The sequence below is a fragment of the Pogoniulus pusillus genome, chromosome 18 (assembly GCF_015220805.1).
Source record: "Pogoniulus pusillus isolate bPogPus1 chromosome 18, bPogPus1.pri, whole genome shotgun sequence".
Lineage (NCBI taxonomy): Eukaryota > Metazoa > Chordata > Aves > Piciformes > Lybiidae > Pogoniulus > Pogoniulus pusillus.
Genome location: NC_087281.1, coordinates 19473088 through 19485846, shown reverse-complemented (window position 1 = coordinate 19485846; position 12759 = coordinate 19473088). Strand labels below are relative to the sequence as shown.

General features: G+C 36.9%; 1 protein-coding gene across 1 annotated transcript in view; it reads right to left on the bottom strand.

The window, feature by feature from the left end:
* The window catches only part of SDCCAG8 (SHH signaling and ciliogenesis regulator SDCCAG8), a 111214-nt gene that overhangs the window by 70752 nt on the left and 27703 nt on the right, over positions 1-12759 (bottom strand). Inside the window, exon 12 of the mRNA XM_064158653.1 lies at positions 577-719. Coding sequence (XP_064014723.1) covers positions 577-719 — 143 coding nt within the window. The remainder of the gene's footprint in view (positions 1-576; positions 720-12759) is intronic.

Genomic DNA, 12759 nt, shown 5'->3' with positions numbered 1-12759 from the left:
AGTCTCTTGTCACAGTGTTTGAATTGTACTGCATCTCAACTGAGCAGGTGACTTAAATGCCCTCCTTGCATACTTGAGCCTATCTCCTATTCAGACATTAACATTACCTTTTGATCGTTTAATCTTCAATGGAGGAGCCTAACACAATTATGCTAATTTATACTTTCCTGGTGATTCTACTGCAGAAACTTCAGATTAATCATCTAAGAACTCCTACACTTAAAGGTGCTGCTGCAACACTACAGTCTCAAACAACGTTTAAAGTATCTTTGTTCTACCAAACATAAGAAAAATGTAGCTGACTCTCCCCTGATCTTTCTACCCAAAAGCATTCTACCACATCACTGGAGCTGAACATTGCCTTTTCTTCACACCAGTAATTTGTTTTTGTAAACTAGTGTTCATAACTCACTTTGTAGTTGATAACTCACTTATTTCACTCTCCATGTGTAACGTGACTAAGGGCTGCCTGTGTAGTCAGAGAGTGCATGTACTTTAACAACTGTGGGGAAGCCTGTAGCAAAAAAATTAGCAGAATGGAATTGGTACTACAGCATGTAATAGGATAAGGGGTACCTGGTGAGGTGCAGTTGGTGCTCAGATTTACTCAGTAGTTCTGTCAGTTTTAGGCACTCCTCTCTGGCTCCTGTCACATCCTGCTGGGCTTGTTCCAAGCGCTGTTTGTTTCCATTCAGCTCTAATCCCAGTTTTTCTATTTTCTTAGAAAATTGTGGAACAAAAGAAAGTATATTCAATAAACACATAGAGATATATTTTTAGACAACAAACCTCAATGTTATCAAAGCTCCTGAAAAACAATGCACAGTTTTGGTTTAGAACAGTAGTCTGTTGATAAAAACTGCAAAACCAGCAAATTAAAGTATTTGAAATTGCATTCTTAAGAAAAGCCAGAATGTGTATCCTATTTAAAGACATAGAATCAACCAGGTTGGAAGAGATGTCCAAGATCATCCAGTCCAACCTAGCACCCTATCCAATCAACTAGACCATGGCACTAAGTCCCTCATCAAGTCTTTTTTTGAACACCTCCAGGGACAACTCCACTACCACCTCCCTGGGAAGACCATTCCAATGGCAAATCACTTTCTCTGGCAAGAACTTCCTCCTAACATCCAGCCTATATCTCCCCTGGCAAAACTTGAGACTGTGTCCCCTTGTTATGTTGCTGGTTGCCTGGGAGAAGAGACCAACCCCCACCTGGCTATAACCTCCCTTCAGATAGTTGCAGACAGCAAGGAGATCACCCCTGTTATCATCAAAGGGTTTAAGAGATACATGCATTCAGTGAGCTTTTTCTTTTCTCATGCAATGCCTTCCATATTTGTGCTTCAAATTCACAGTTCTAGAAAGTCAGCAGTTGTTGCAGAACTGTGGTAACCTTCAGAAACTGCTGGATACAGGATAGCTCTGGTCATCATTTATTATGCAGAGGGAAACACAGCAACTAAGGATGTAGAAGAGACTGAGGTATTTAACACCTACTTTGCTTCAATCTCTAGCACTGGGACCAGCAGTTAGGTAGCAGTGTTGATCTTCGTGAGGGTAGGGAGGCTCTACAGAGGGACTTGGATAGATTGGGTCAATGTGCCAATGTTAACAGAATGAGCTTCAACGAGGCCAAATGCCAGGTCCTGATCTCAGTCCACAACAACCCCAAGCAGTGTTACAGGCTTAGGGAAGTGTGGCTGGAATGTTGTCCAGCTGAAAGGAACCTGGAGGTTGTAACTGACAAGCAACTCAATATGAGCAAGCAGTGTGGTCAGGTGGCAAAGAAAGCCAATGGCATCCTGGCTTGTATTAGAAATGCTGCATCCAGGAAGAGTAGGGATGTGATTGTTTCCTTGTACTCAGCTCTGGTGAGGCTACACCTCGAGTACTGTGTTCAGTTTTGAGCACCTCACTACAAGAGTGATGTGGAGGTGCTGGAGTGAGTGCAGAGAAGGGCAACAAACAATAAGTCTTGTGAGGAGCAGCTGATGGAGTTGGGGCTGTTTAGTTTGAAGAGGAGTAGGCTGAGGGGAGACCTGATCGCTGTCTACAGCTATCTCAAAGAAGGTTGTGGAGAGGTTGGTGCTTCTCACAGGTAAATAGTGATAGAACAAGATGGAATGGCCTCAAGCTGTGACTGGGTAGGTTTAGACTGGACATTAGGAAAAAATGGTTTTGTGGAAAGAGGATTAGACATTGGAATGGGCTTCCCAGGGAGGTGGCTGAGTCACCAACCCTGGATGTGTTGAAAAGCTTAGGGATATGGTTTAGGGTGAAAGTGGTAGAGTAGGATTAGCGGTTGGACTTGGTGATCTGAGGGTCTTTTCCAACTGGACTGTTTCTAAAATGCTGTTTACCTATTACATAAACAGCAACACCTGAATTCTGTTTTGTCATATTCACATGATATTATGCACAGGAATAAAGGTAATTTTGTGATTTTACCACTGTTGAAAACAGGTTATTTGACTTGTACCTGAATCCTAAACATACCAGTTGCTGTCAGTCTTGTCCTTTGTTAGTCTCTTTATGTTAACTAAACATAGTAAGTAAACCAAACTTATTTTACAAATGACAAGTAAATTTGCATGACCACTACTTTTGAACACAGTGAAGCATAATGGACTTACAATCTCTAATTAAATTCTACTGCCAACCATATAAACATTTTTTGAACAGATACATTTTACTCTAAGTCCACATATGACATGCAAGTACCTGTAGGAATACACCTACGACATAATATTTTGTCCTAAGAATGCTTTAAGGTGGCTGGTAAAATAGAGTATAAGCTAACAACGTGATTTTATCAGGTAGTAACTACTCCCCACTAACATTATTTGTCATTGGGGCTGGAGGTAACTGGGATGTTTTTCAGTCAACTGAACTGTTAATGGTCATTTGAAGTACAGAATAAATTTGTTCATAAGGAGTTAGTGCTCAATAGCTATTATGATACCATAACATTTTGTTATGTAGACAAGCCTCAATGTCTTCTTCAGTTCATCATTCATTCAAACATCTTACAGGAACGCATGAATGGAATTTGGTCCCAGTATTTGCACTTGAAGCACCCTTGTAATAACATTGTCTCTTTTCCTCCCACAAAACTGTTAACCTAAACCACACAGACACAGTATTTTAATCCACAAAAAGGGTTCATAATGTTCCTTTTAAATTTTTTCATTTGCTAATTAATTGTACACTTTCTCCCCAAAGAGTGCTCAAAGAAGGTTCATGAAATTTTGTGTAGAATAACCTTCCAAATGAATTCAGTAATTCCAAGTTCAAACAAAAAGACAGTGATGCTGCCTGCAAAAACATTAGTATTCTTCTTGTTTAAAGAATGTAACCACCAAAAACATTGTCAGAGTATTTGAAAACCAGGTGTGCAAAGGCATTCAGATACATATACTTTGCATTTCCATGTATTTCCAGAGACACTTGCATATTTCAAACAGAACAACAGAAGTCTCTGTGCATTCTCTACACTCTTCTTCTTAACAGCAGCTGTTCATTAATATTATTTTTCCATTCACAGTAAACAGGAACATGAACTCTTCATTGTCTTTACAAGTTAAAGACAGGCAAGTTCTGCAACATTCTTAAAACCTGCTTTAAGAATACATCCATTCAACATACCTTTAAAAACAACCACAGGTTAGTTGAAAAGCATCAACTAAGTAGTTGAAAAAGCACAACCACAGCTGAGAGCATAAACACACTCTAGATCACTCCTTCAGGGAAAAGTTTCAAGGAACAGATGGGCTTTACACCATTGCCTAGAGTTAAACAGGCTCAGTCAGGTTTTAACACAGACCCACAGAAGGAAGCAAATACCAAGTGCAAGAACCTCTGGTGAAAATATTCCGATTTCATCAGCCAGATGTTGACCCTGCAGGGTTTAACCCAAGAGTACATACATGGATTTCAGTTGTCATGAAAATGTAGAAGGAAACTCTCAGACACTGACTCCATGACAGGCTCTTTAAAGAGTCATAGGAATCTCATGCTTTCAATAGAAAGTATCAAGGAAGCAAACACAGGTTTTGAAGAACAATTCTACTATTTCCACCAGTAACTTTAAAATTCAGAATCGGCTGTTTTATGCAGACACACACACACTTAGGTGTATATGGAAATATACTTAGGTGTATATGGAAATATATTAATTTAGTGGTACTCAGTGTGAGCTATATGAAAAGAAGGAATTCTGTAGAAGAATTCTGGCAATGGACACTGAAGAAACAGCAGACAGCTTCATGGGAAAAAGATGGCAGAAAAAAGCCGCCTAGGAGAATACATTAACACTGACTCAGAGACTAGAAGCATCTAGCTCAGGTGTATTTAGAGATAACAGTGAAATTCTTCTTTCTGAAATGCCAGAAAAATCCCCCTGAAAGTACTTCACTATGAGCCATGTGTCTTCATACTGAAAACAGAGAGGTCATACTCTGAACACTACACGTTACTTTGATTTAAAAACTGAGGCAATAGTTCAAAACATATGAAGGCTCACAACTCTGCACATGTTCACAGAATAACCAACCCCCTTCTCTCTCCAGCAAGCAGTGTCTCATAAACACACTCTGTCCTGAAGTACTCCAAGTCCAGTCCATCACTAGATCATCACAATATAACCAGAATTTAAAACAGAGAAATTACAGAACCAATAAAAGTTCTTCCCTTTTCCTCCATGGAACTTCACCAGGCAGCATCTTTCCAAAACTACTCAGACATAAACTAGTTTCTGCTTTACTTTTAGTTCCCATTTCTCCTACTGGGAAGCTGCAAGCAGTTCTGCAGCTGCTCTCTGGGCTCCAGTGTAACTGTAGGCAGAGAAACAGAAACCACAAACTAAAGTATTTTGCTGACAACTCTGCTTCTCATGCAGTGTTAATTTGAACCCTCAGTGCCTATGGCTTGTGATACAGCTTTTTACAACAATGATGAGAGAATTTCTTCAAGGTACTTAACTTTTCAACGTATGTGAGAGACAAGAGATGGAGCACAGAACTGTAAAAAGACAGATGACAATCTTGCCTTTAAGAAAATCTGAAACAGATTTTCAGTATAACAAGGAACAGAATTATCATAATGTATATGTACAACAAGACTACATTAAGGTTGGAACAGACAACTTCTGGTGCTTAACTCCTCAACTTTAATATTTTTATTACTTCTGCACATAATTGAAAAAGTACTATTTAAGCTGCTGTGCACTGCAGTTGTCTAAATTCCCAGGAAGATCAACAGGCACTTTGCCATTGAAAGATGGCAGGCTAAACCTCAAGGAACATCATTACTTTTAAGCTGAAAGACAGTAAGACCATTCCACACACACATCCCATTAGTTACAAACAAGAAGTTTTACTGAACAAAAATTAAAGCACTGATGAAATACCACTGTAGAAAAATGTTATATCAGTTATTTATTTTTCAGTAATATTCCCAACCACATTTTGCATTTTAAATCCTCTAAAGCTTATAGGACTTTTCTGTTGGGTTTTTTGGGTTTTGGGTTTTTTTTTAACACTTAACACTGAAGTGTTTCACATCTCATTCATTAGTTTATAATGAGTTCAAAATTATCTTCCAATTTCCACAATGCATTTTTAGGTGAACACAATGGAGTTGCTCATTCAGTGACATAAATGCAAATTAGTAGAAACCACAGAAGATGATTTTTCAAACACCAGATCAGTCTTCAAATACCCTTTTCATAAATTATCTGAAATTATCTTCACCTAACAGTACTTATGTACGTTGTAAAAATGTGCTGTTTAATTAGCTAAACAACACTTTATCTCTACAAAATCAATAACTTGGAATAATAATTTCATTTGAAACGAGCCAAATTAAAGGCTAAAATAATTGTTTCATTCTTCTCATGCTGATGCTGATTCTACTTCACGTAGGAAAAAAACCCTTCAAATTCCAAAGTAGCAGATGTTTTTCACAGAATTTTAAATACCAGCAAACTGACAGAGAAGACAGACTTAAAAAAAAAAATATATTAAGCAGTGATAAAAGAACTTGTGCTCTGAAATAAATGCAAAAATAACTTAATAAATTTAAAAAAAAAATGCTAAAACCAAATGAATTCAGAAGTCATTTATGACATTCACTCTTGCACCAGAAAAATCATACATCAGATAAGAAAACACACAATATAACCAAAAAGATAAATTCTGCACTGACTATACCACTGCATAAATTCTGCCAGAAAATGATTCTGCAGAGGAAAATATTTTTGTGAATTTACAGCACTTTCTTTTTGTTTCATACTTGATTCTCCATCATTATTAAAAGATTAAAAGAGCATAAAATAGAATTAAAAATTTGAAGAATATAAAGTAATAAAAAGTAAAATATTATTACTATGGTAGTTGGCATTTGCAGTGACATTGCCAAAAGGCAATCAACATGAAAACACATACACTTCAAATTAATACACAGTAAAATTTTACAGGCCTTGATGCTCACACACTTCGTTACATTTCCTATAGCAGCCCTTGAAAGCAATGGGATCAGTGATAGCACACAGCACTGAGACTATAATTAATGAATTAGAGTCTAAGAGTTGCCACCAGCATGGCAATTCACTTACACTTAAATATTATGGATCAGTGCTAGGAAATTTTTGCACTGTTTAGGACTGATCTCACTTCTGTCTTTTTTATTTATTAATATACTAATTAACCAGGGACAGAAAAACCACACCCCACTATAACACTGTTTCTTTTGGGGGATTTTTTTTTTGTAGTGTCTTTTTTTTGGGGGGGGGGGGGGAAGCATTGTTGTTTGGTTGGTTTTATTTTTTTATTGGGTGGGGTGTGTGGGTTTTTGTGCAAGAAAAATAACAAAATCATAACCAAAAAAATAACAAAACAGACAAAACTAAACTGTTTGTATTGCAAGATTAGGAGGTATTTTACTTGGAGGAAGGATGACTATCAGTGTACATGCAGCAGAGATAATTCTCATTCATTTCTATCCTAATCCTGGTATCAATCAAACAAGTCCAGGTTCTGAGTGGTCTCTAAACCTCAGACCTCCCAAGCATGGCCATCTGACATAGCATATTGCACCTGAAAAACTATCCAATTCATAAAGAGAATTACAGTCACCATGAGGTTGACCTCCACTACGTCACAATGATGCTTTTCTTCCCCTTTTTGCACCCTACATGAATTACTGCTGCTCCCCATTCAAATGGCAGCTACAGAAAACAATTCCTTCTGGAAGTGTATTTATTATAAAACTGTAACAATATGCAAGTAAAGAGTAATAAAACATACACAAGGCCATAAAGATCATTTCTAATAAGTCAATTCACTAAAAACATAAACCACTTGCAAATTCTACAAATCCTTTTGCCTAAACCAGAAATACAAAACTCTTTCATGACATGAAAGGCAACTCAAGTGAGCAGAAGCGCAAGAAGAGAAGTAACCTCAATGAACACAGATGGTTCCTTTGAAAAGTTTTCATTATGGCTGGCTCACAAATCAATTAACCTCTACAGACCAGAGGGACAAGCAAAGACATAATCTAGATGAGCAACACAGGCTGTAGTTTGTTGGACAGCTAGTATGCTAGACTGATCTGGTGTGACTCCTGAATTCCTCAGAGTACTCTTGTCACTTGTATTGCAAAGTAATCTAACAGCACCTAGCAGTGCTGTGCTTTACTAAGAGGCAGACCCTCAAGACAAAAGCTACCACCTAAGCAAACATCAGCAGCCACAAAGTCTCTGCTTCAAAAACGATGGAGAACCAATTAAAAATAGGATGTTGCAGTATGCTAGGAAGAGCAGGAGCGCTGGAAGAATTTCCTAGGATCATATGGAGGGAAGAACCTCTTGAATGCGCACATCTTTAAATCCATTTGAAGAAAACTTTCCACCTAGAATTGCTAACTGGTGTACAAAAAAATTAATGTTGCTAAATATATATGTAATGAACACATGCACAGACAAGTTTTTAATTAACCAATAGTTAGGTGTCATTCTCTGTGCAAACTCTCAAAAAGCAACACAGGCCCTGGATACTGTGGTTAAATACCCATGGAAACAGACAGGAGTGAATGGCTGAAATTAAATAAGGATTTTACCATATTAATTCCCTGAAATTATTGCCAAAATATTTGAGCTGCAATACGCCGTCCCTGGAGCTGTTCAAGGCAAGATTGGATGTGGCACTTGGTGCCATGGTCTAGCCTTGAGAATTGTGGTAAAGGGTTGGACTTGATGATCTGTGAGGTCTCTTCCAACCTTGGTGATACTGTGATACTATGGCAGGAACAAAAATTGTAAACTCATTGAGATTGCCACAGTCAAATTTTAGAAAGACAATATTGAGGTACTAGAGACTTTTTTAGCAGCTACCAGCAGAGATAAGAAAGTGACTGTTCTGCAGTGGAACAAGATTGATTTTTTTTTTTTTAATGGATTGCCTCAGAGCAGAGGGGAGAGAACAGAACAGATGACAAGAGGGGAGAATGGGGTGGAGCAAAATAGATGGTTTGCTTGCTGATAAAAGAATTTCAGAAAAAGAGATGCCTACAGAAAAAGAAGGGGAAGACTACTCCTACTTCATTACTGAGAAACAGGGGAAAACCAAAACTTACTCCTACTTAAATAACATGTTTGATATTACTGATACAGGATTGTCTCTTTTCCTGGACAAAGTTAAGGAATGGGTAGAAAGAAAACCTCTGCAGTAACAAGCAACAGGCAATAGTCAAGGAATTTTATACTCCTACTGTTCTGATTATTAGCAGAATGACTATTGATAAAGCAACCATTTTTCTAGTCTAGGAAGGAAAAATAAACCACACCAGAAAAGAAGCATTTCCTTAAATATAATGCATATACACACTATACAAAGAGCTATGCAATTTCTTCCCCTACTTTGAATGATGTTTAATACACTTAAATAATTTTTTGTTTTCTACACAATTAACAGGGTGATGTCACACTGGATGACAAGGTTACATGGGTCAACTACACCTATGAACAATAAAGTCCAACAGAATCATTCCTCTACACAGCTCAGCTGCTTGGGGGAAGCAGAAAATGCAGACCAGTTGGTTATGAAGATTTTACTACTGGGAATCTCAGTTTCTTACGGAAACATGACAAAGGATTTAATGAAGGCTGCTCATATTACTCATCATTTAAGAACTGATGACTGGCAGAAGAAAGTAATGTCATAGCAGAGCAGCAACAGTCATATCATAATTGTAATTAATTCTTTCATTATGTATTTCAGGGCTGTAGACCAGTGTTTTTTTCCTCAAAATTTTGACAAGTTTATAAGTTCAGCTAACACTAGAACAGCATTCCTCCTGAAGAGGTCAGAAAATTCACAAAGCAAAGCATTATGTACTATCATTTCATCCCCTTCTTATTTACCCAAAGTTTATCATCTTTTCTTAGCACTTTCTTGTGCTAATGGAATTTGGGTTTACTTCTTTTAAAGCCTACTCAAGGTCAGGCCAGGTAAGAGAAGCTGATGTTAAGAGTTTCAAGCTGTTAACTAGGTTTGGGGTTTTTCCTCTCTGTCAAGGAGTATTCAAGCATGTTTACTGATTTAACATGATTTCCTTTCAGAACAGAACTTCCAGAGCTGCAGGGTCACAAAATTTCAGGTAGACAACTGTTAAAAGAAAACACAGAACACATCATCCTAACTCTTCTTCATTTGCATTATTAAAACCTGCAAGTTGCAGAAAATCTGGATGTCCCAGTCTGTGAAAAAAAATCTAGAATTTTAAAGGTTGACATCTATTAATAAAAAGACATTTCAGTGAATGAGTGGTATTGGTCTTGCATTGGACACTAGCATTTCCAGGACATGTGCCCAAATTTGTGGCCCACGTTACTTGCTATGAAGATGGAGTCAGTAATTTCTCCACTTACAATACCTACATTAAGTTACTATAAATCATGGATTTATGACAAATGAGCTAAACATTTCCAAAACACATTTTGGCAAAATGCTTTGAACTACAGTTTTGGGCAGATTTTTATTTGTCTCCAAAACTGCTGGGCTATAGCATGCAGAGACACCATTAAGGTTCTGTCATACTGAATTAAAACACTTTGATATGTGGTAGCTCTTTCCATTTGCACAGGTTGTGCATATCAACGTTTCTCCAACTTTTTTACTTGGGCTCATGAACTCTTAAGTGGATTTTGGTCTATTTCTGGAGCTTTTGTCACCTAAAAGGTAGAGAGCAGAATTCTGGTATTCCCCTACTTCAATGTACATTTGCCCATAAGTATTTGAAGAACAGCTTTTTACAAATTAAGATTACCATCTTAGACTTATTTCTACACAAAGTATTTATCTGATTCCTCAAAATGTGGTAAAGCAAAATGTACAAGTTTCACTTAGTTTCTGAAGTTGGATGTAACATGTCCTATTGCTTTATTACAAGGAGACCACAGCTCCCAGTGGTGCAATGCTCTTGGTAAGAACTATTTAATAAGGATTATGCTCAAACTGGCCGGGACTGCACAAAAAACAGCCAACCAGAAAAAAAACCTAAACAAACCAACAAAAAAAACCAAAACCAAAACAAAACCAAGTAACCAACAAAACAAAAAAAAAAAGCCCACAACAAAAAAAACCCAAAACCCACATCCTTCAAAAAAAACCCCAAAACAACCTAAACAACCCCCACCATCACAAACCCAAATAAAAAGAAACCCCAACCAACCAAAAAATCCCACAAAACAATGCCCCCCCCCCCAAAAACAACAAAAGCTCTGCCAGACACACAAAACCAGAAAACACCCTCTTTTCACTTTTACTTTTTGAAGCCTGCAAGATTTCTAAACCAAATAAAAATTACTTCCAGGCAAAGAGAAAGCAAACGATTAACATGTACTTAATTTTCGGTTTTACAGTGCAAAGCAAAAAAGTGCAACTGATGCTAATCTGAGGAACCAATTTCATACTGTCAGATGTATGATTTCTATCAGAAATACACAAATGATGCCACACACAGTGCTTTCAAATTCACAGAAAAAAAATATTACAGAAACCAGGTCCTGCTGTGTCAAATATGCCACACAATTTTTGTTCTGATAACAGTTATTTAGGTTAGGGCGTGACTTTTCTCTGATATAGCTGTGCTAGTACAACCCCTAGTGTGGACACAGTTTACTGCCATGAAGGTGTTGGACTCTTTAAACTTACACAGCTTCTTCCCAAGAAGGGAAAGTATTAAGAAAAGCACTGTTATTTCAGCACAGCTACATCCACAATGGGAAGACTGAGAATGAAAGAAGAGGGCAGTAGGTTATGCTACTTTACAACATATTGAGCCAGATGAACAGATGCAGTTCTTGTGCAGAGAAACTGTAGTATATGCCTTTGGCCCCGCTTTTCTCCATAATCCAAATGTTAATCAGGATCATGATGGATGATATTACAAAGCACTTATCCAATTTAAATGGTAACACTGCACATTGTTTCTCATTTTAACTGTAAGAAATATTCAAGTCAAATATTAGTAACAGGTAGTCATACCAAGGTATTTGTTCTAAGACCTGAGTAATAAAGACAGAAAGAGAGATAGTAGAATAACAGAGAATAAAACTAAAGCATGTACTTCCTTTAGTTTTACTAAATAATACAAATTCAGTTTTGAAGAACTTTGTAGTATCAGTGTATGATAAACATACACATATATTTATGGCAGTAAATACAAGTAACTGATGATCTTAAATTGTATATATGGGGATTCGTCTATTCTGGCACACCTTTGTAACATCATTTCCTTTTAGAAAGTCACTACAGATAAACTAAAACACATCTCAAAAATGAATATCCACGGCACAACTGAAAATACAATCATAGTTCAAAGAAGAGTAAACTCACTTTTGCACACCATGAGACAATCTAAAAAATGATTCTTTGATTTTAAAATAAAAAAAGGCACTATTTAATGAGAATAGTATGAAAATACTCACACATTATTGTCTCTTCACTTTTAAGAAAAGGTATTTATTATGAACAGATGGTGGCCAAGGAAGGTATCAACTCTCTTAGCCAGAAGGTCAGGTCATGGCTGAGAGACCAAAGAACAATTACTGTTTGTCATTCAGTGCCATGTAAGATGAAACATTCTAGCTTTTTCTTTAAACACAAAGCTAGATGAAATTGAGCTGTATTCGTTTAATTTGAATAAAATAATTTGCAATGATTTATTAACAGTTGTTAAAACTTGATTGGACAAACAAAGAATCACAACAAAATAAACCCTTCAAACATATACACACGCTTTTTGGTTGCCTTGTAGCACGTTAAATAATATTTGGTCCTATACAAAACTTCTTTGATTACTAAAGCCACATCTATAAAACAGCTGCTAGATGCTGAGCCTGAGCATTTCAAAATAGTTTCCCTTTTTGTTGAGGAACCAGCAATCATATTTGAACAATGTAATGACTTCACATAATTACTGAATTACTCTAATCTCTTTGCTGATAAGAACTCCCCCTCACATAAATTAAATGATATAAAACTGCAAACCATCACATTTAAGTATATTCATCCCTACACTGAATAAAATACCAGTATCTCAAAAGGTGAGGTTACAATATTTTGTTAGCTTTTACGATGTTGAAGAGGCAATCCTGAAGCAAGTTGGAGAACACGATTTAAAATCTGAGATACTTCTTCAAATATCTTATTAAACACATCCTGTTTTATTTGTATGCCAAGATTATGCCAA